General features: G+C 49.1%; 1 protein-coding gene across 1 annotated transcript in view; it reads right to left on the reverse strand.

Annotated features, from left to right (window-relative positions):
• Positions 1–381: 381 nt before the first annotated feature.
• The window catches only part of LOC129346351 (leucine-rich repeat neuronal protein 1-like), a 32,746-nt gene continuing 9,141 nt past the window's right edge, over positions 382–23,986 (reverse strand). The window contains exon 2 of the mRNA XM_055003701.1: positions 382–3,175. Coding sequence (XP_054859676.1) covers positions 539–3,052 — 2,514 coding nt within the window. The 5' untranslated portion in view covers positions 3,053–3,175 and the 3' untranslated portion in view covers positions 382–538. The remainder of the gene's footprint in view (positions 3,176–23,986) is intronic.

Genomic DNA, 23,986 nt, shown 5'->3' on the forward strand with positions numbered 1-23,986 from the left:
GATTTTGGGTCTAAACATGCGCCTGAACCACATTTCATTGAAGCCTGTAGCCCCGCAAGAGAATTCGGCCAGCTACTTCCCAAATGCCCACTAGAGGGCGGTAGCTTTTTTTTGAAAAGCAATATTTACTCTGAAAAAGATGGACTGTGAGGATATTTCTTGTGGGTGTTGCTGTGCTCTTTCCCCAAGAAACACACCCGAGCACTCCCAGCGTTCTCCAACTCAACAACTTTATTCAAAACTTAAGTTTACCTGCCCCCCAGGGGCTACACTGTCCCAGGGGCCCTTTCATCCACCGGATACCCCCCTCCCTATTTGGCTATAACTACACAGTGAGGCCTTGGCTAAAACCCCCAGTTTGTGGTGCTCTCTATATGGTGGTGCACATGGGTGCGCATAGGGGTGAAGTGGTAGGCAAGGACATGGGTTGGGAAGGCCTGGAAGCCCCATTCCTATACCCTAACATCGGCGGGAAGGGGAAATTTCCTGCCAATGGCCAGAGTCAGAGGCACATGTGCCGGCCCATTTCACATCTAGTTCATGGCTGTTGCCATAGATAGGTCTTGGAAGTATCAATCGGACCCGGAGGGGGTGGCAGCAGAAGAGTGTGTCCCCCTGTGGTGGGAGGCGGAGGTGTGGGCGTGGGCGGAGCCAGTTGTGCAAGAGGCGCCATTGGCATAGGGGCGTCTCCCTCGGCGTCCCACAAGCTGATCAGGGGCGGATAGACCTCGTTGAGTGGAATGGCGGCTGCGTGCTGCATGTATTTCTTCAGTGAATGGCGGCATCCTTTTTCCTTGAGCCGCCGTGAGGCATAGAGGAGCAGCAGCACAGCGCTCAGGGCGGCTAGCAAGGAGCCGGTCACGGCGGCAAGGGCCGCACCACCAGCCCACCCACCCATTAGTTCCACAGCCAGGGAAGCTTCTTTGGTGGTGACGTTGAGGCAAGAGCGCTGCGTGCGGGGCAGGTGCGGGACAGGCGGAGTAAAGATGGAGATGGTTGAGGGTTCCGTAGGAGGTGTCGAGGAGTCTTTGGAAGTTGCTAGGGGAAGCATAGCTGCTAAATGACCCCGGGGGGGTGCAGAAGATCCTTCGGAGGCTGTCAGGGAGCCCGTTGAAGAACCAGACATACCTGCGGTGGCTAAGACTGTTTCCACGAAACTCACAGAAGATGCTGAAGGGCCTGTGGAGAGAGCTAAAGGTGGGGGGACATCTGTGTAACCACGTGAAGACTTGGGAATGGGAGACATGACAGTGAGGCAAATCTCATAACGGGTGGCAGGCTGCAGGTGCGTGAGGTTGAATTCGCGGATCCCCACGGGAACCCGCGCTGTGTAGCTCAGGTGGGGGTTATGGATCCGCATGGTGGCCGAAGACCATGGTGAAGGAGGAGGCGGCCGGGGCGTTGCGGACCCACCGGCTCTCTCGTTGCCCTGTCCCTCTGAGAAGGACATTGTCCACTCCACCACCACAAAATGGGACTGTACCTTCTTAGCAAGGACCAGCAGCCTGTTGGGGGTGGCAGGTCTTTCGCCGATCACGGCCACGGCCACACTCCGGCTGGTAGAGCCCAGTCCGTTCCATGCCACGCAAGTGTAGATCCCAGAGTCTCCTGGGCTGATTGTGCGGATCTCTAAAGTGCCCCCTACCCTCAGCTTCAGCTTCCCTGTCTCTGTGGTCACTTTCTCCCCAGACGGTGCTATCCAGTGGAATTGTGCGGGTGGTTCTGAACTGACCTGGCAATCCAAAGCTACTGTTGAGCCCGAAGGAACCTCCATCTGCTCTGGGAGTCCCTTGGGAGAGATTTCCGGCAAGCAAGCGCCTACCATGCCATTTTTCAGTACTCCTTGGAGTTGTTGCCCTGCAGCCATCGGAGGCGAGGTGCACAGGGTACTTTGGGACTCAATCAAGCGTATGTCCCCCGTGGATAACGATTTCCAAACCTCTGGGCAATCGCAGCGCAGTGGGTTCCCAAAAAGACTGAGTTCAGCCAAAGCCGGCAAGGCATCTGTCACCCCTAGTGGAAGGAGACTGAGGGCAGTATTGCTCGCAAGTAAGGTGCGGAGAGCAGGCACCTCCTGGAATGCACCGGGGTGCAAATAGGAAAGGCGAGGGTTGTTGCACAGTTCAAGTTTGGCCAGCTCCGGAAGATTCTCAAAAGCACCTTTGTGAATGCCCGTCAATTCCTCCATGCCGTTGAGGCTTAATTCCTCTAGGTGCAACATGTCCTGGAAGTCCCCGGCCTGTATCTCTGCGATAGGGTTCTTGTTGAGATCCAGGAACTTCAAGAGAGGCAGACCTTTCAGTGCCCCAGTGGGAACGTGTGTAAGGTGATTATCAAAAAAGGACAAGCTCTCCAGGTAGTCTAGTCCTTGGAAAGCACCCGAGGGGACCTCACCTAGCTCCATCCCAGCCAAGACGAGGCTGTGGAGCCGTCCCAGCGGCTGGAAGCTACCAGCTTGTAGCTGGGAGATGGGGTTCTCTCCAATCATGAGGATCTCCAAGTTGGGGAGGGAGAGGAACCAGCGGTGGTCGATGGCGGAGAGACGATTGGCGTTGAGGTGTAGCCGGAGCAGACTGGTCAAACCGGCGAACGCCAGCGGCTCAATGGAGGAGATGTGGTTGTGGTTTATGTAGAGTTCCTCGAGGGAGGCCAGGTCGCTCAGGCAGTGATCTGGCAACTCCTCCACCTGGTTTTCCTCTAGGTAAAGAGTGATGAGGCGGGAAAGGTTCGCCAACCCGGCGTCACTAACGCTGGAGAAGTGGTTCTGTGAGAGGTCGAGCTCAGTCAGGTTGGACAGGTGCTGAAGCTCACCGTTGACCTTAGATATTTTGTTGCTTTGGAGGAGAAGAACCTGGGTGTCCGAGGAGAGATTGCTGGGCACTCGAGTCAGCAGCAGGTCGTTGCAATCCACTGTGCGGGCCTCGTGGTAGACAGACTGGGGGGTGAACCACGGGCGAGTCTCACAGACGCACTGTGGGGGGCAGGGGTGAGTCCCAGACAGGGTCCCCTGCAGAAGCAGCACCATCAGGGAGCGGAGTGGGAAACGAGACATCTTGCTGTCTCCGGATGACGCTCCTTGTCCGCCCCGAGACAGGGCGTAGCTCAGGGTCGGGGAAGACAATCTTGATCCGTCAGATACGGATCTAGGGTACAGCACAGAGCAAGGACATCGTCTCTGGAAGAGAAAAGAGAGGAGGCATTAGATAGGTATGCACAGGGTTTTGAGGTTCCCATAGCTTCCTTGTGCAAACGTGGACTCTGAAACAGAATTTGGCTGCATGAGTCTGTAAGCTGTCTGGTGTTTTACGCCTAGGGACGGGCTTGCATGGTTTCCCTGTGGCTGCTGGTATGGCACAGTGGCAATAGAATTCCACGTGGCAAATTTCCCTGGCTCTTCCATGTCCTAATACCTCACAGTGGCCACTCCCCTGTGCCACCAGGAGCTTTTTTGGTTTTTTAAATCAGCGATTGACGTATTATTACAGCGTTATAACATTATAACAATCAGCCTAGCAGGTTCTTTAAATTCCCAGCTTCTAGTCCCTTTCTTTGCTGAGATATAAGGGGAATGGCTAAGACTTTTTTTGTTGTAAAAATGAAAAATGGGAATTCAGAAAACCTGACGAGTAGATTGTTATAACGCTATAATGCTATATATCCATTGGTGATTTAAAACAAAAAAGGCTGTCTGGTGAGAGTGTGGGGAATGGCTGCTGCAGGGGACTAGGCAAGAGAAATGGTGCTGATGTGGGTTGGATTAGACAGATCCAGATTTTACAGTACACATGGGTGCTACCTTGGCGTTCTGCAATCTTTCCCAAACTGTCGAAGGCTTTCACGGCCGGAGAACGCTGGTTGTTGGGGGTTTTCCGGGCTGTATTGCCGTGGTCTTGGCATTGTAGTTCCTGACGTTTCGCCAGCAGCTGTGGCTGGCATCTTCAGAGGTGTAGCACCAAAAGACAGAGATCTCTCAGTGTCACAGTGTGGAAAAGATGTAGGTCATTGGTATCTACTCAGGAGGGGTGGGGTTGAGCTGAGTCATTCTGTAAGAGTTTCCCAGGGTGTGGAATGCTAATGGCGGGAGGCTTCACTGTAACCTGAGGAGGTTCTTTTGCATATGGATTGGTGCTTGATGTGCTAATCTTCTCTGCAGGGCTATTGTCGGGTGTGGAGTGTTTTGTTGGCCTGGTGTTTTTCAGAACTGGAACACCAAGCCAACAAAACACTCCACACCCGACAATAGCCCTGCAGAGAAGATTAGCACATCAAGCACCAATCCATATGCAAAAGAACCTCCTCAGGTTACAGTGAAGCCTCCCGCCATTAGCATTCCACACCCTGGGAAACTCTTACAGAATGACTCAGCTCAACCCCACCCCTCCTGAGTAGATACCAATGACCTACATCTTTTCCACACTGTGACACTGAGAGATCTCTGTCTTTTGGTGCTACTCCTCTGAAGATGCCAGCCACAGCTGCTGGCGAAACGTCAGGAACTACAATGCCAAGACCACGGCAATACAGCCCAGAAAACCCCCAACAACCATCTTTCCCAAACTATTACAGTAAAGGAGGTTTGGGAAAGATTGTGGGAAAGATGGGGAAAATTCAGGAGATGCACGGATATAGTATGCTGTGAAGAAGTGGGAAAAACCAGCCCTTCCCAATAATATCCAAGCCAGGACAAACAAACAACGTGTAAGGGGCACATACACTCCTTTAAAAACAGGACATCAGAAATAGGAATTGGCAGGTCTTTTTTTCTGGGAAAAGAGGTGGTGGAACTCAGTGGGTTGCCCTCGGAGAAAATGGTCACATGGCTGGTGGCTCCGCGCCCTAATCTCCAGACAGAGGGGAGTTTGGATTGCCCTCCATGCTGCTGCGTGGAGGGCAACCTAAACTCCCCTCTGTCTGGAGATCAGGGGGCGGGGCCACCAGCCATGTGACCATTTTCAAAAGGTTCCGGAACTCCGTTCCACTACGTTCCGGCTGAAAAAAAGCCCTGGGAATTTGCTAGTGATCAAGGAGTGTGCAATTAGCATCCTTTGCTATTCCATACGCCTCTCTCCAGTTTAGTTTTCGCCCCTCCCGTTCTCTTATGCCTACCCATTATATACTATACCCTTGAAAATCCATCCCCCAAATCTAGCCAAGTCCTTACTATTCCAGATTCTTAATGAACTTTGAAACAGTTCACTTTGAAACAGAATAGGGTAAAAAAACATGTCATTGTCCATATATAGCTTCCATCATCCACAGCACCACGTTCTGAGCTCTCAGTCTGTATATCATGTCTGGACTCAAGATTTCTCTGTTGGATGGACTTTAAAAAGGTAAAGGTAGTCAGTCTCCTGTGCAAGCACCAAGTCATTACTGACCCATGGAGGGCCGTCACAGCACAACGTTTTCTTGGCAGACTTTTTGTTATGGGACGGTTTGCCATTGCCTTCCCCAGTCATCTACACTTTACCTCCAGGAAACTGGATTACCACCCTCATAAAAGACATGTAAAATTCAAGCAGAGAATATGCAGATTCGGCTCTACCCGTTTGACAAAAAAGCGTAAGAGCTTGCCAGGAGGTTACATGCTGAACAAACAGAAGATCAGTTTGCAAAGCCTTCTTCTGCCATTGGCTGTACTGCTGTGATGTCACAGAAACCCAGAGCTCATAGTTACCAGAACTCTGGCTTGGGTTAATTGAAGCAATTGGTTGACTTGCTGATGTTACAGAATGTTGCCAGACATTCTAATTTGTCAGGGAGATAACCAGTCATTTGCATACTAGTTATGTGTTATGTGCTGTCAAAAACAAAAAGAGTCCAGTAGCACCTTTAAGACTAACCAATTTTAGTGTAGCATAAGCTTTCGAGAATCAAGTTCTCTTTGTCAGATGCATGGTACAGAAACTGGTCAAATATAGAAGAGGAGGGGGGAGGAGGGGAGGAGAGAGAAGATGCAATTAGGGGGGAGAGGGAGGATGCAACCAAAACATTCCTTTGCTAGTAAATGTAAACATCTCCTTTTGGAGTGGGGGTCAGTTGGCTTGGGTGAGGCTTCAAAGGAGTTTGCCGTGTTAGTTTGCAGCAGTAAAACAGCTAGACCATCCAATTCCTATGTAGTATAGGCCTTCGATAACCACAGCTCTCCCCGTCAGATGCATCTGACAAAGAGAACTGTGGTCCCCGAAAGCCCACGCCAGGCGCCACTGGGCTCCCCCAGACCCCGCCTCTGTAAAGGAAACCTGTTACCTGTGATAATATGATAACCATTCGTAGTCCCTATTCAGTCCCAGCTTGACAGAGTCAAATTTGCATATGAATTCCAATTCAGCAGCCTCCCGTTGGATTTTGTTTTTGAAAGGTTTCTGTTGAACAGGTGTGGATTTCTCCATCACATTGCTACTACAGTGCCTGGGAAAGCACGCGCCGTCTTTGGCACACCTTGATGTAACATAACTCATGCAGGTTCAGAAATGTTGTTATGGGTAAAGTATCAATTAGAGTTCCCAAATGCCCACGAGGATTGTTGGAGGGCTGGCCTACTTCTGTGCGCCTGTAGCAGTAGTTTGGTTTGCAGGAACCAGCAGGTGGAGCTTTTCATTGCATGGCGATAACAATTATCACTTGCTAATATCTGTACATAAAGCTGCCATTAAGGGGATGGGAAAGAAGCCGTTTCAAAGGAAAGGCAGTCTTATTGTCAGCACAGAGTCTTCGGGCATGGAGGCAGCTGTGGACACTGGAAGGGCACAGGCAGAAGCCCGGTCCATATTTTACAATGAACGCACGTACAATCTGTGCATAGTGTACCCTTTGATTCTTCTTTATTCATACATTGAGTAGTTCTCATGTTACATTCAACGCATGCACGGCCAAAGGTGTGATATAAACACTACATCTGTCCAGATGTTAGGGTTGCCGATCTCGAGGTGAGTCCTGAAGATCTCTCAGCATTACAACCGATTTCTAGACAATAGGGATCAGTTCCCTTGGAGTAAATGGAGGGGCCCTACTGAGTCCTTCTGCTTCCCAGATCCCATGCTTTCCAGCCTTCACCCCCTCTCAAATTTCACAGCTCATAGTTGGCAACTCTTCCAGGTACTAGTCCTCATTTCATTTTCAACATGCATTGGTTCTTTTTTGCTGGGAAACGTGGTGATGGAAGTCACTGGGTATCATATGTGAGCACGTTTTGCGTGTGCGCACTCCTGGAACCATGTGATGACGTCACTTTTGGGAAGTAACATCATGATGCAGGCTGTGGCTGCCCCGGGAGTGCTCCCGCGCTCCACAGGGGGCCCAATTTGGGCCCAAATTGCTTGGAATGTGCCGCTACCACATGGGAGAGCATTCCCCTGCCCAGCAGCAGCCCGTTCCTGGCTGTTTCAGGCCCAAATTGGGCCAAAATGGGCCCAAAATGGCCTGGATCAGGCCCGAATCAGCCTGGAACGGTCTGAAACTCTCCCCTGCCTGGCAGCAGCCCAATCCTGGCCGTTTCGGGCCTGTTTCAACCAGTTTGGGCTGAAACAGGCCCAAAATGGCTGAAATGGCTGAATACCCATCGCGTGGGTATTTTTAAGAGGTGCCGGAATGCAGTTCCACTGTGTTCCAGCTGAAAAAAAGCCCTTCTTACAAAAATACTATGCACGTACCTGCAGGATGTACACATGTTGTCTGTAACATGTGAACAGGGCTGTAGATGGGTTGGTGGTGAGATATAATTGCATGGATTTCTGGCAGCTGACATTGCTGGGGGGAAGCAATAAAGGTGCAGTCCCTGTTTTTCCATCTCTGTTTTTGCAAATTATTATATTTTTATGCTGCTCAGGGTGGCATACATGATCTCTTGCCTCCCTTTTTCATCCTTGCAATAGCCCCATGAAACAGATTAGTGCAAGAGACCCCAGTCTCTTGCCTGTGGGAGCTATGGTGCCTACCAACACCTTTCCTGTCACCCATTAAATGTTTTCAAAAAGGGGTGGGAATAGATGGGAACATGAGAACAGCAGAAATTTGATTGATTATTAGAGATCTGGTTGCCTCTGCAAACTAAAAAAAACCCATTGTTTTGGCAACAGCTGCCACCACAACACAAGGATCTCCAAGCTGTGTGTAAGCTAGAAAGCATTTTTACACAATATGTTCATTTAAAAAGGTCTCCTGTTAAGCAGAGCTTCTGCCTGAAATGAAGAGTTACTATTAGAGTTACGCCTGACCTCACTGTCTGAGATTTTGTGCTTGGCTCCACCTCCTGCGGCAGCCATTTTGTCCTTGGCTCTACTTCCTGAAAATAGTAATTTTGTGGTTGTGCCCACAACCCTGTGTCTAGATTCCAAAGGTACCTGCAGGCTCAAAAAGGTTGGGTTCGCTTGGATTAGAGCAAAGCTGTGTTCTCATGTTACATTGAATGCTCATACATCTCGTGTCTACCTGGGCCATTTTCACACTACTTACTTGCTCACGGAACGTTGCGAAACATCGCGCAAAAACTGCGGAAGAAGGTGTCTTCTCGCAAGAGTTTTGCGCGACATCACGCAAAATTCTCACAAGAAGACGCTATCTTCAGTGTTTTTTGTGCAATGTTTTGCAACGTTCTGGGAGCAGATAAGTAGCGCGAAAACGGCCCTGCATGCATCTCTGTGTGAGAAAGAACTTAGGGCCAAGCTACACATGACGAATGACACTTGAACGGCAAGTGTATTTCTCCCTGTTCACCTGCCCTCCACTCAATCCACTTGCCGTTCAAGTGTTATTCGTCATGTGTAGCTTGGCCCCAAGTCTTTGAAACCAGGGCCCATACCTGGAAAAACATGAGGTTTAAATCGCATGTTCAGCCATACATATGTTGAATGTAATGTGAAAATGGTTCTGACCTGGATAGCCCAGGCAAGCTTGAGACTATCAGATCTCAGAAACTAAGCAGGGTTGACCTTGGTTAGTAATTGGATGGGAGACCTCCAAAGAAGACCAGGTTTGCTACACAGTGACAAACAATGGCAGACCACCTCTGTTAGTCTCTTGCCTTGAAAACCCCAACAGGGGTTGCCGTAAGCGTTATGACTTGATGGCACTTTCCACTACCAATGTGAAACTTACCCACTGACCATGTCAAAGAAAATGTATGCTATATGTAGATTCTTCAAATGTTCTCTGTAACATGTGCACCGGGCTTGAGCGACCAGCTAAAGGTCACCAGCGTGCAATTTGTCGCAGAGCTGGAATTTATACACAAGTCACCCCAGTTCAGCTCTGAGCCTCTAACATCAACTTCTGCAATCTTGTTGAGGTCAGGGGTAGGAAGCAAGAAAAATGCAATTCCAAGAAGCAAAATCAACAGCCGGTTTCTGAACTCTGGTGCCGTTGATCTGTCCCATCTGTGCGGGAGGAGATTTGTGAGATATTGGCAGTGGCAGGGAGCAAAGCCTGCTGGGTAGTTGGTGACCTACATAAACCTCTGTGAAGAACAGCGGGGCTGGCAAACCTCATAGATTTCTGGGAAGGGGGATGTGACCCCCCTGGGGCACTGGGGTTGGGATTGGGGAGGGAGAAACCAGAGCTGAAATCTGGGAAACCAGTAGCTCACCCGCCGGCACGGAAGAGAGCGTTGAAAGAGAATTGCACAGTCCAGGCAGGACGCCCGTCTTTCTAACATTGTATAAAAGGGTGAATTCCACTGTGTGTGATTTCTCCTTCAGGTGTAGCCAGGTTGTTTTATGCAAATTCTGAAGGCAATATAGAAGCCTAAGGAACTGGATTGGGGCCATTTTCACACGTGCCTGTAAGATCGCGTGAAATGTGCGGAACGAAGCGTCTTCCTAGCGCGATTCCCTGGCATGATCCCTTTTACTGGCACGATGACATCTGAAATTGCACCATTAAACGGGATCGTGCTGGGAAATCGCGCTAGGAAGATGCTTCGTTACGTGAGTTTCACGCGATCTTTCGGAGGCTTGGGCCGTGTGGAAACGGCCTGTGTGACTGAAGGATGTCAGTGGACCGTAGACAGCTGCGGATTGTGAGATTTGGGGGTGGAGCCCAGGCTGGAAACGGGAGGCACTCTAGTGGGATATAATGCCATAAAGTCAACCCCCCCAAAGCAGTCATTTTCTCCAGGGGAACTGATTAGACTTGCTGTTCCCCAGCCAGCAGGGGGAAGAAAGGTGTGAGAACGCTGTGCTGGGGGTGAAGTGTGCTCCCACTGTCCTAGGGACAGGCTTCCCAGTTGCCTCCAAGGATGGGAAATTTCCCAGGGGTTTGCCTCACTGCCTGCTGATCGCTGGTGGCAAACCCCTCGGAGATCACCTGCCACTGGCGAGAAAGCACGGACAGGGCGCACTCCTGGTGGTGTGCAACGATGTCACTTCAGGAATGGGCTAGAATTAGCCCCATGCAAACCACGGGAGCATGCCTGTGACCAGCATGATGACATCACTTCCCAGAAATGACATCATCACACCTCTCCAAGAGGGTGCATGAGAGATAGGATATCAGAACAGGTAAGTCCTGAGTTCCCCCTCTTGCTAGGAGGATATGGGGACTTGGGAACCCTACCAAGGAGTGGAACGAAATGTAATGGAACTGGTGGGGGAACTGGTGCATTGATCCTGCACTGGGCAGGGGGTTGGACTAGATGGTCTGTATGGCCCCTTCAAACTCTATGATTCTATGATTACAGGCCATCTATGAAGATCTGCCATGGACTAGACCCCACCCAACTCTAGGATCCATCCTCCCTTTTTGGAGAACTCTTGTCAGGTGAAACAAGGGAAGATTCCATGCGATGGGACTCCTTCCCTCCCTGAAGTATAATGGGAAATCCCACAACTAGTGAAATACAGGAAATTCCTAAAGGAACAGGAAGCTCTGGCAAATTTAAGCAGACTTTTAGTTTTGTGTCCATTTACATAGGTTTCTATTGCAACTTTTCTCACAAGCTGACTATGGCTTTTCTGGGAAATTCGTCTGTTCAGAGCGGGAAGAGCCCCCACTGAGTAGAAGTTTCATCATCACAGAGCATATTTGTGTGTATAGCCCGGAGAGACTGTTGGCCGATGCAACAGTGCCTAGAGAATGAATCCAAAATATATAGTCTGGGGTGTGATTTTGGCCGTGAGGCCAGCGCAGGCAGGAAGCAAGGCGCAAAGCCAGGTGGGAACAACTCTGCGGTACAGAACTTAACTCCGGGGGGAGCTCTAATGAGTGGCAACGGGCAGCCAAAGCTTTCCTTGGCTGGAAGTGAAATCATTGCTTGCGGCTCAAATGGATATGAAAGGGAACAGCTAGAGGAACCGGTTTAAAAACTGGCAGCCCTTCTAGAGCCGAGGGCTGAGGATCTGAGACTCCTCTTTTGCTGCTGGCCGCTCCACTGCTGAACTGGCACCAGGCCCGGAAGGTACAGTGAGATCCAGCGATGTGAGGTGGAGCGTGAGCTCATTTGCACGAGGGCTGGGAGCAGCGGCAACAGCAACAGCAGCAGCAGCCAAACGTCGTGAAGGGGAAGCTAAAAATAGAGATGTGTCACAGAGAAGGAGAGAAAGGAGAAGACTGCAGATTCAGGGTGGGACGTTAAGGGGGGGAAGAGAGGGAAGGGGGAAGAAGCGAAGGGGGAGGAAGAGCCCCTCTGGAGGTGTCATTGATCCAGAATGGGCACGATACTGATCCTGGCCCTTTCACCATATTGCTGCTTTTTTTCTTGTGAGTGCATGTGGACGTGGAGGGCAACAGCTCTTTGGGCTGGCTGCCCGTGGTCACTCCCCAGGCCTGGGGAGGCCCGTTTGTTCTGGGCCGTGGATGCTCTTCGTCCTGACCCTACAGCTCCTGCCTGTCTTGGCCTGAGCCGTCAGCTTTGCTGGGAGACTGGTGGCAAAACAAGCATTTATGAGAAATCTATTTAGGGAAAGCAGGGCAGGGAGAAGCCGCAAGGAGTCGCAGAGGAAGTGGATGGTTGAGGGGAGATGCTGGGGAATTCTGCCTCACCGTTGCCCCAGAATGAACTTTCCGTCTTGAAGAACGGCCACTGCGAGGGTTTCCAGGAGGCCCAGAGATGAATCTTCTGACACTTTAATAGAGGCTTAATGTGTGGAAATGGGCAGCTGAAGGTTTTCATGCACAAAAGTAGGGATCCCAGGTCCCCTGGTGGGGGTGAGGGATTCCCCACTCCCAGCCTCCACCTCCCCCCCACTCACCTGGCCAGCAGGGGAAGAAGCAGAGGAATAGACCCATGCTCCCAGAGTGGCACAACAATGTCACTCCCAGGAGTGATGTCATTGTACAGGGGCTGGGAGCGCACGTACACTCCGTAGCGGTCGATTTGGGCCCCAAATGGGCTGAATTGGGCTTGTTTGGGGCCCAAATTGGCCCGCTGTGAAGCGTGGGAGGGCTCCCAGTCCCTGTGCGATGACATCACTTCCTGGAAGTGGTGTCACCACACCGCCCCAGGAACATGCATGCGCAGAGCTTGCACACATGAAGACATCAGAAAAGGTGAGTGCTGGGTGCCCAGCCCTTGCCAGGTGCGTAAACCCTACACAGCTCTACACAGAGGTCAATGACACCACCTGGTAAATATTCCATCATCTACTAAATTAACAGGACATTTTACTCTCCGCCAGTTGGCAACCTCAGTTCTTTACTTAGAACCACTGTTCCCAATTTACAATACTCACTTGCACACTCAGGTGCCCACGCTTTAACCATAGGCCAAGGAGGCCTTCTTAAGAGGCATTGACATAGTGCCCCTCTTGATACCCGGGTTGCCAACAACCTGGAGAAAAACATGTCCTGTCCCCTTAACAAGGGCTTGATGGGATATTATTTACCAGGTCTTGTTATCTTCAGCTGCCCATTTCCACATATTAAGCCTTTGTAAAAGGGGCAGGACTCTTTCCCCTGATGTGGTAGGTAAGTTGGCAGTGATTGGTGGTTCATACTGTAAACTCCTTGTGAGAAGGGCACCGCTGTGTGCAACTAGCACATTGCCTACGATCATTGATGGAGGGCTTGGTAATGTGCACTCACAGACTCGTTGATACATGTCTTTCTGTGGATGGGAATAACGTTGGGGTAGACCGGATGGATCAATGGTGTGATTTGCTATATGGCAGCTTCATGTCTTCCCGAGCTCCTAAAGTGCGGAGGACGCAGCATGGCAGAAATGTGTGTATGGAAAACATAATTTTCCTCCATGATTCAAGCAATGATCACGCTTAAGAAAAAATGCCAGAGTTGCAAAAACAGATACTCGTTTTTTTCCAATGTGAGCATCTAATGGAGATGAAACGGACCATTTGCTTTTGCGTGGACGTGACTTTTCTGGGAGAGAAATACTAGTGATAAAGACCCTTACATCTTCTCTGAATTGGACCTGCAAGTTTATGACATGCCTTGTACCGTTCTGATAGTGATTGCAACAAGGAGGTTAGAACACTGGGTTGGAGCCCATGGAAGAATCTCGCTTGCGCAACAGTCTTTGCGGAAGAGCTGAAATGACTCCTGGTTGTCTGTCTGCACTAAGGGAAAGCGCTTGAATCCCTGCTGCCTTTCCCACATGCTCTCGCCATAGCACAAGGTCTTTCCTCTGACAAAACTGCAAAAACAAATTAAAACCATGCCAACTATCACTTGCTCCTTCTGTTTCCCTGCAGGCACTGTGTTGTTTTGTTGACAATTACATCGAAGCACTGGATCCAGATTGCTGATTGGTCTCCCGCTGCTAGGCTGTGACCCACAACCACGCTACGGCTGGATATAAAGTGGGCCAGACCTGGACTGTACCAGAAACATCTCCTGGAGATTGAGAAGGAAGGAAAACGATGGTCGGAGGAGATTGTTGGGGAGGAACCGTGTTAAGTCATCCTGAAGGGCAGTATATAAATCGAATGTTGTTGTTGTTGTTGTTGTTGTGATGATTGTGATGATGATGATGATGATGAAAATGCTTAAATGTAGAGAGACGCAACGTTAGCCGGGAAGTGTAGTTTAAAACACAGAGCCAATTGTTCCTCAGAGGGTTTATTAATTTCATCTTTGCCTCCCAGAAGGGGAGGTGAAATTAACAGTCCTCCTGGAGAGGAAGATGAAATTAACAAACCCTCTGAGGAGTGATCTTCGCCTGCTCTGTGTAGAGAGGTGAAAGGCTCTGTCTCTTTCAACTACACTTCCTGGCTAACTTTGCATCTCCCTACATTTGAGCGTTCTGGTGTAAGATGTCTCCTGTAGAGAGAATGTGACAGTTCTAACTCCAGCAGCTTTCGGTGTCTTGAGTGAACAAAGGGGCTGAGATTGGATGGGTCAGAAAGCAGGAGGCTCTCTTTAAGCAAGAGACTGAGCTGCTCCATCCACTGCTTTGCTTGCCTTTTGTTGTCTCCTAATTGCCTTCCCGTATGGAAAACAATGGCTGGTGATAACCAGGGTAACCAGATGCTAAAGTAAAGCCGAGGCAAGTAGTTTTTGGCAGCCGCTTTTCCTATCTCTGCGTGTCAAGCTGCACCTGCCTCTTGCCAGGAGCTGCGCCTGCCAGATTTCCTTCTTCTTTTAAACATCCAACATAAAATAAAGCATCGGGCAGAGTTAGGGACAGGGGCAACCCTAGGTGTGGGTCTGGGGCAATGTCTGGCAACTGTACAACTGTACAACTGGCGCTGTAAAACTGCAAAATGTCTGTAGCGGGCAGGACAATGGCTGAAGATACAGGGCCAGCCTGAACACTTGGCAAACCGTAGGGCACCGATGATAAGAGGCGTGCCCAAAATCCTGTGCAGAGTGAAGGGAGAGCTCGCGGGGTGTATTGGTTAGAGTATCGAACTAGGATCTGGGAGACCCAGGCTTGAATTCCTACTCTGCCATCAAAACTTGCTGGGTGACCTTGGACCAGTCACTTCATCTCAGAGCCGAGCTACAAGAGATGAGTTACACGAGGAGGAGCACGTGAAGGGAGTTGCAGTGTTAGCCAGGAAGCTGAGTTTGAAAAGAGATTGGTTAGCTTTGTCAATTTCCCCTCTCTACAGACCCAGGGAGATCCCTGCTCAGAGGGTTTGTTAATTTCCTCTTTGCCTCCTAAAAGGGGAGGTGAAACTGACTGAGCCTTTGGGAGGCAAAGAGGAAATTAACAAACTCTCTGAGGAGCCTCTTTGCGGGCTCTGTAGAGAGGGGAAATTGACAAAGCCTTCCGATCTCTTTTAAAACTCAGCTTCCCAGGTAACATTGCGACTCCCTTCATGTGCGCGTCCTTCTGCAATTCGTCTCTTGTAGCTTAGCTCTCAATCTAACCTACCTCATAAGGTCATTGTGAGGATAAATGGAGGAGAGGAGAACAATGTGAGCTGCTTTGGATCCCCATTGGGGAGAAAGGCAGGGAATGAATGAATGAATGAATAAATGAATGAATGAATGAATGAATGAATGAATGAATGAGGGAGTGCTGCCTTATACCAAATCAGCCTACTGGCCTATCTAGCCTAGGGAGGTCTCAGATGCTTTGCTAATGAGTTAGGGACCATATACTTGGCCTCTATGTTGCCTTACATACTATCTGTTGCCTTCAACATGTGCTCCTATGAGCTACCTGTGCTTCCAGTATGATCCTAGTGGGTAGTTCGATGTTGTCTAATGTCAGTCCTAGACTTGCTTATGCTCTGTTTCAGCGCTTCTTCAACTATGTATTGGATTCTTGCTGATGTAACCTTGTAAACTTCTAAGGATGCCAACTCTAGGTTGGGAGATTCTTGGAGATTTGGGGGAAGAGCCTACGGAGGGTGGTGGTTGGGGAAAGGAGAGAGTTCAGCTGAGTTGTGGTGCCATGGAGTCTCCCTCCAAAGGAACTAATAGAGTGCCATGGAGTCTCCCTCCAAAGAAACTAATCTCAGCAGTCTGGAGACCCACGGCAGTCTTCCAGATCTCCGGGCCATGCCTGGACATTGGCAACCCTTGCTAATTCCCACTCTGGTAACTATCTGCAAAAGGGACCCATATCTCTAATAATGTATGAAAAACGAAATCCTGCCCTCAAGTCACAGCAGATATCTGGTGATCCCTGGCAGAGACTGCCAGAGGTGGTTTGCCATTGCCTGGCTCTGCAACCCTGGCCTTCCTTGGAGGTCTCCCATCCAATTATTGACCCTGCTTAGCTTCTGAGATCTGACAAGACCAGGCTCTCCAGGGCTATCCAAGTCAGAGCAATAAATGTCTATACAAGGCAATTTTGACAGGCACAGCTTATCATGGCGCAGGGGAAGGAGATGCACCCATAACCAGGACCAGAGCGGGAAAAAGCACCTTTAGCAGTTGCACCATCTTGCTGAGAATTTGTTTCTTCCTATGTCCTTTAGAAAAATTAAAAAGTGTTTATTTGTGCAAAAAACCCCTCCCCAATGTGCTGGCAAATGTATACAAAAGCTTCTATAAAAAGCTTCTATAAATATCTAAATTCTCTCCACTTCCTATTCAAGTATCTAGAAAACTTAGGCCTAGCTTGAGGTGCAAGCTTGGTTCTTTGTTTATTAGCTTTTGTGTCTCGTGTTTTTTTGGGGGGGTGGGGAGTGGGGGGGAGCATGATGGATTGGGTCTTGCGGAAGGTTTTTAAAAACTTGCTCCTGCTCTTGTGGCTTCAATATCAACCAGGCACGCCGAAATTAAGCTCCTCCATCACGTTCCGTCAAAACTAATGAGTCCACGGCAGATCTGTGATTGGATCACATCATTTGAAAAGACATCCATCATTTAAAAAATGGTCCGTGCTGTTTCACTGCTCAAAGACCAGCCCTTTCCCCCATGCTGTCATTAGTCTTCAAAGGGAAAAAGATGGTCTACCCGTCTTTTTTCCTCTTTGAGGGTAATTACAGTGGTGGCGGCTGCCTGTTTCATTCGGCAAAGCCATCGAGGGGTGAAGAGAAGGCTTTCCCACTGACTTGGAGAAAAAAGCCCAGTCTTTTATGTATTAAGCCTTGATGAAAAGGATTGGGCATTTTCTCCCAGATCAGTTGGCAACCCTCTTGAAAAACAGAAGCGAGAAAGAGTCCAGTAGCAACTATAACAAAATTTTTGTGAGCCACAGCTCACTTCTTCAGATACAGCTCGATTGTGAGTCCGTTTCTTGGAGAGTGGAGTGATTGTAGAAGCCAAATAATAATCGCTGGTGAATGACAATAGCAGGCATGATGGAATAGGGTGGGGTATGCAGAGGGGTGGTGGGTGTGGAGAAATCAGCATTGATAATGATGAGACGGGAAGCCTAGGTCTCTATTCAGTCCAGGTGGATGCATTGTCTTGAGCTTCGTTATCATTTGCAATTAGGCAGTCTCTCTTTCTAGTCTCCCTTTGAAATTCCTCTGCAGGAGAACTGCTACTTTTAGGTGAGCAACTGAAGGCCCTGGAAGGTTAAAATGTTCTCCCCGCTGTTTTTTTTAATATTGTGGTTTCTGATGTCAGACTATGCCTTGAAGAGGGAAACCCCTTCTTCCACTCCTGTGCGGCCCCCAGCTGCAGCAGGCCCCTGCACACCTCTCATTAGCAGTTTAAAAATACTTGGATGGGTGGAGGATCCACGGAAGATCTCCCAACATTTCCCTTTATCTCCATGCCAGAAAAAATGCCCATTTTCTGCATATAAGGCAGGCTGTTGTTACAGTTCAGTAACAACACCTTGGAACTCTGGTTGGTTTTTCTGCTGGGCCCAGATCGTCCTCTTCAGCAAAAGTTTGGCAAGCCTAATTGCTAAGAGAGAGAAGCCCCTTCCTCCTCTGCCTCTGATCGCTTTAAGGAAGGGGCAGCCCCAAACTGTGTGCCCCTGCAGGCTGCAATGAAAGGCAGCAGCTGGTGCGGCAGATTGAGTCTTTCCCCAAAAAGCTCGCTTCCCACACAGATAACGGATGTTTTCGGGGGGAAATCCTCTCCCCTGGTTGTATGAGAACTATTTAGGGCAAGTACAAAAGAGGGAAACTGAGGTGTTATAAAGGGGCAGAGAAGCTGCAGCAGGATCATCTGCTAGCCTCCCTGTGGCTGGATTCGGTTCAAGTTCTACTTGTTGCTTAGCTTTGTTTTGATGTGAGAGTTCTAGTCTTGTACAGGCATGGCTGTGCATATTGTCACAGCCACTGTTTTGTGCGTGACAGGTCCCATCTGCAGGGCACAGTGGGTTGCCAGCTTCCAGGTGGTGGCTGGAGATCTTTCAGAACTGCAACTGATCTCCAGGTGACAGAGAGCAGTTCCCCTGGAGAAAATGGCTACTTTGGAGGGTGGACTCTATGACATTATACCATTCTGAGGCCCCTCCCCTCTCCAAACTCCACCCTCTCCAGGCTCCACCCCCAAAATCTCCAGGAATTTCCCAACCTGGACCTGGCAACCTCCTTAGAGTGCCTGGATGCAAGGTGGAACAAAGTAGTGTAATTTTACCTTTTATCTAATTTTGTCAAACAGGGGTTCAAAAATTCACCCTTGCTCGAGTTCCCTCTTCTCCACAAATGTTATGGGACCCTTCTCTTTCACATCTTAAAGAAGGTCTGTTTCCATCTAGGATGGAAATGGCAAAGTACTATTTCCCCCCCAGAGATCATCTCTCAAATAAATCCCATAAATAAATAAGCAGCAGGTATTTTGTTTCGGAAAGGGCGTGAATTGGGTTTTTACCCAATGTTGTCTGTTTTTTAAAGTTTCAGAATCCCGTGTGCCACTTTGACTCGCACAGGAAATGCAGGGCATAAATATTTTCATACATAATAAATAAGTGAATAAAATAAAATGCGTCGCTTTCGAGTTGGCTTACAGTCCATAAAATACGCTGCTATAAATCCTAAGATCCAAAGAGGGAGCAGGAAGAATGTCACGTCCAACGACAAGCAGAAAAACCACAGATTGGATGAAAACCACGAAACAATCCAAACCTGCTTGAAAGGGAGTGGGAAGCATGCCAGAGCACCACAAGTATAACCAAAGGCAGACAGGGCAGCGTTATCTGGTGCCTAAAGAAGAGGAAGCTGGATAGATTCCCATGAGGAGGGCTTTCCCCAGCCACGGAGGGAACACAGATGTGTTTCCAGGGCTTTTTTTCAGCTGGAACATGGTGAAACAGAGTTCTGGAACCTCTTAAAAATGGTCACATGGCCGGTGGCCCCGCCCCCTGATCTCCAGACAGAGGGGAGTTTAGATTGCCCTCCGCACCACCGAGCAGCACGGAGGGCAATCTAAACTCCCTTCTGTCTGGAGATCAGGGGGCGGGGCCACTGGCCATGTGACCATTTTCACCGGGGGCAATTTAAACTTTAAAAAACTCCCCCCTTGTTCCAGCTGTCCCAAAGTGACGTCATTGTGCGGTCTTGAGTTCCGCCACCTCTTTTCCCAGGTTAAAAAGCCCTGTGCGTATCCCTCCATGCTCTCTTTCATTCAGCGTTTTCTGCCCCCCTGCTCTCTTTCCTGGGTCTCATAAATCCGGTGTGATGGGATAAATCGCTTTATTTAATCTTTTTATAACTGAGCGATTGTTCTGAGGGTCCTGCCTTCCCCCTTTATTTTTCAAAATCGGTACCCCCAGAGCTTTCTTCCAGATAGAAAGAAGACGCCCCGAGTTATTTATCATAGAAGAGAGGCAATGAAACTTCTGGTTTTGATTGTAAAAGATCTATTAGTATTCCATCCAGTTCCTGATGTCCTGTCCTTTGTTAGGTATTCAGTGGTCTCGACTGACACTGGTGGCCAAGGTTTCAGTTTCACGGGGATAAATTTCTTGTTCTCCCAGCTTTTCTATGCACCATGAACAAGTGCTGTGTGTATGTGTAAGGACAAAATTGCACGACTCCCTAAGTCACTCGCTGAAACGAGAACTTGACCATAAGCTGAATTATACTGAATCAGCTTGTTGGTCCATCGAGGTCAATATTGTCTGCTCTGACTGGCAGCTGCTGTCCAGGCTCTTAGGCAAAGAGCCTTTAAACTGGTGGTGCCCGTGGCTTTTGGCATGCAAAGCAGATGCTCTACCACTGAACCACAGACTGTCCCCCCAGCCAGTCTGGACCCCAGCCTTGTGTGATCTCGCCGACTTCTGAGACCAGCTACACACGTTGCTACAACACGGCGCGCACTGAGAACCCCCCTCTGCTATTGATGTTGTTTGTCAGCAATGCTGTAACCCCGAAGCATGAAAAAACATAATGAGCTTGCACGGTAGCTTGCGATTTGCCAACTTAAAAGAAAAAAACAAGGTGGAAAAAAATGACCTGGCTTGATCTTCTGGCCTTAACAACATCTTGTTATGCAGCAACCAGCTGGCGAAGCTTTTCATGGGAGAGAAGCCTCATTGGCTAATATCCACCCATCCAGCTGTTGTCTGAGGCTTCGGAGAGATACAAGCTTGGCAATTAAGGTTGCCAACCTCTAAGTGGGGCCTGGAGACCCCCAGAATTACAACTGATCTCCAGAACACAGAGGAGGAAACAGCTGCTTTGGAGGTAGGATTGCTGGCTCCAAGTGTGAAAATTCCTGGAGATTTAGGGCATGGAGCTTGGAGAGAGTGGAGTCTAGGGAAGGGAGGGACCTCAGTGGGAAATAATGCCATAGACTCCACCCTCCTCCAAAGCAGCCATTTTCTCCAGGGCACCTGATCTCTGTGGCCTGGGGATCAGTTGTAATTCCGAGAGATCTCCAGCCACCACCTGGAGGCTGGCAACCCTATTTGGAGGGTAGACTGTATAGTCTTATATCCTGCTGAGGCCCCTCCATTCCCCAAGCCCCACCCTCTCCAGGATCCACCCCACAAATCTCCAGAAATTTCTCAACCTGGACTTCGCATCTCTGTTTATGTAAATTAAAATGTTGTGCTCTGCACTGAGCCCACTCGGCGGGGAGGGCGGACTAAAAATCTAATATAATAAATAAATAAATAAATAAATATTGGCAACCCTATGTGTGACTGTGAGCATAATAATAATAACAATAACATTCGATTTATATACCGCCCTTCAGGACGACTTAACACCCACTCAGAGCAGTTTACGAAGTATGTTATTATCCCCACAACCAGGGCTCATTTCGAGGGGGAACGTGCTGGAACACAGTTCTGGCAGTTCCCCAAAGAGGTCACATGTCAGGTGGCCCTGCCCACCTGACTCTCAGCCATTTTGGGCTCATTTCATCCTGGATTGGGGCTGAAACGGCCCGGATCGGGTCTCTGATGGGTGGTGGATCACTCTCCTGTTCAGCAGTGGCCCAATCCTGACCATTTTGGGCCCCTTTTCGGCCATTTTCAGCCCCCTTTTGCCATTTTGGTTCCAATTTCAGCCCTGAATGGCCAGGATTGTATCCAAAACAGCCAGGATAGGTGATGATGTCAGGGCATATGCAAATCTGTTATGCTAACGACACATTTCCGGTGATATCAAGGGGCGTGGCATATGCTAATGAGTTGTGCTAATGAGTTATGCTAATGAGTTCCTCCAGCTCTTTTTCTACGAAATGACCCCTGCCCACAACAAAGCACCCTGTGAGGTGGGTGGGGCTGAGAGAGCTAGAAGCTGTGACTGACCCAAGGTCACCCAGCTGGCTTCAAGCGGAGGAGTGGGGAATCAAACCCAGTTCTCCACATTAGAGTCCTGCTGCTCTTAACCACTACACCAAAGTGACAAACTGCTGCCACGCCTGTCTTTTGAATTCTTCTGCCTTCCGGCCACATGGTCTGTATTACATAAAGTGGACAGGATGCCTGGTGTAGTGAAGACTAACAGAGGCAGCCAAGTCCCTTGTCCCTCCTGGCTAATGAAGGCCAGGCAGGTGGGCTCAGGTTAGCAGTGCCTGGATGAAGGAGGCACGGCTTGTCCACTGATGCAGCTTGGTGTGTTGACTTGGAATTGAGGGTGGGGGATACAGGCAGCTGCAAAGGAAACACTCTTTTTTATTTTATTTAGTTCATTTACACCACACTATTCTCCCCAATGGAGACCCAACGTGGCTTACAATGTTCTCCCCTTCTTTACTTTATCTTCACAACAGCCCTGTGAAGTAGGTTAGGCTAAGAGTGTGTGACCAGCCCCGTCACTCAGCAGCTTCTATAGCAGAGTGGGGATTCGAACCTGTCTCTCTCGTACCCTACTGTAACACTCTAACCAGTAAACCACATTGTCTCTAGAAGTACTCGTTTTTTAACTAGTGAGAGCCAGTTTGGTGTAGTGGTTAAGAGCGGCAGGACTCTAATCTGGAGAGCCGGGTTTGATTCCTTACTCCTCCGCTTGAAGCCAGCTGGGTGACCTTAGATCAATCACAGCTCTCTCAGAGCTCTTTCAGCCTCACCCACCTCACAGGGTGATTGTTGTTGTGGGGCTAATAATAACATACTTTGTAACCCACTCTGAGTGGGTGTTAAGTTGTCCTGAAGGGCGGTATATAAATTGAATGTTGTTATTGTTATTATCATCATCATCAACAACAGGTCACTGGGGGGCCGTAGTTTGAGTTGCCAGCTCTAGCTTGGGAATTCCTGGAGTTTTGTGGATGGTACCTGGGGGGGAACGAGTTTGAGGAGGGGACGGAGCTTACGGGAGATGTGATGTCATTCTAGGACTTTCTCCTAGACTCTATGGTATACCATAGCTTCAGAGGGCAGATTCTATGGTATACCACAGAGTCTGTGCTCTGCAGCTGGCATTTCTTCCAGAGGAACTGAACTTTTTCATCAGGACAGCAGGTGTAACTCCGGGAGAACTCCAGGTCCCACTTGGAGATCCTAGCCATGGTAATCAAGCTGTCGTGCAGACGGGCCAACTGCCAGCCTACCTCCTGCCTCCCAGACGCTTAAACCTGTGTGGAAGCCACATATGTGTTCCCTGTGACTTGATCTGTGAGTGATCTGTGGGTTTATGGAAAAGCTAGAGTCCTTGGGTGATCACTTTGCCACACAGCCTGCCAAACTATTTGTTCCTGCCAGAGTTTGATGAAGCCTGGATCTAAAGGCTGAATCAGGCCAAGATGACATCCAGAAATCCAGGAGGAAGGTTGAAGCCCTGCCATGTCCTGAATCTAACTGAGCACAACACATGTAAGAATTCAGGAGAAGCCCTCACTATTATGTTACGCCTGAGACAAAGTGGAGACCTCACCAGACCAGACCTGTGTACTTTGTAGTGTATGAAGAGGGCCGCTCTTGGCCCCGACTTGCAAGAGCGTGAGCTAAAGGGTTGCCAACTGGCCTGTAGAAAATGCCCTATCTTTTAAATACAAGCTTAATGGGATGTGATTTATCTCCGTGCCACAAAAAGCTTCAACTGCCCGTTTTTGCACCTTCCACCTCTCTTAAAGGGGCAGGATGCCTTTCTCCAGGCCGATTGGCAACCTTAATTGGTATAGATCTGGGGGATGAAAACAAGGGCTCCCTCTCCATCAGGCAAATGCTTGTTCTTGTTTCTCTTCCTCGTCTCTGACAGTTTGGTGCCGGAGGCTTATGAATATTAATTGGGACTCTTGAATAATTGATTTTTTTTCTCTTCTCCATCAGTTCAGTCCCTGAGCTGACCCTCTTCTAGAAAAACATATAGGATGTGTGAGTGCATGAATGTGCACGGCGAAGTTATGGGTATGCATTCATGAAATGTACAGTGTGCTCTTGTGTTTGCATTTTTTTTACGCTGTGCTTATTTGCATGAGTGAATTGTTCCAGCTAGAGTAACAAGGTGCAAAAGTGGATGTTTCAATGAGTGTACAGAATAGGGAATTTGGAGTTCACCCTGGGGTGAGACAGGCTGCCCAAATTCTCTTTTTCTCAATTGCTAAAGCAACAAGATCTCTGCCCTTCTTTCTATCTCGATACTTGTACAATGTGACATTTGTTCATTTCTCACTCAAAATGGGGGGATGTACTCTCTCTGTGTGTGTATAGAGTGCCCTCAAGTCAGAGATGACTTATGGTGACCCCTGGTGGGGGTTTCATGGCAAGAGACTAACAGAGGTGGTTTGCCAGGTGGGTGCCCTGCCTAGAATGTCACACTTGCTAGAACAAAGCCAACCATTA

This window comes from Eublepharis macularius, chromosome 19 (assembly GCF_028583425.1).
Source record: "Eublepharis macularius isolate TG4126 chromosome 19, MPM_Emac_v1.0, whole genome shotgun sequence".
NCBI classification, from domain to species: domain Eukaryota; kingdom Metazoa; phylum Chordata; class Lepidosauria; order Squamata; family Eublepharidae; genus Eublepharis; species Eublepharis macularius.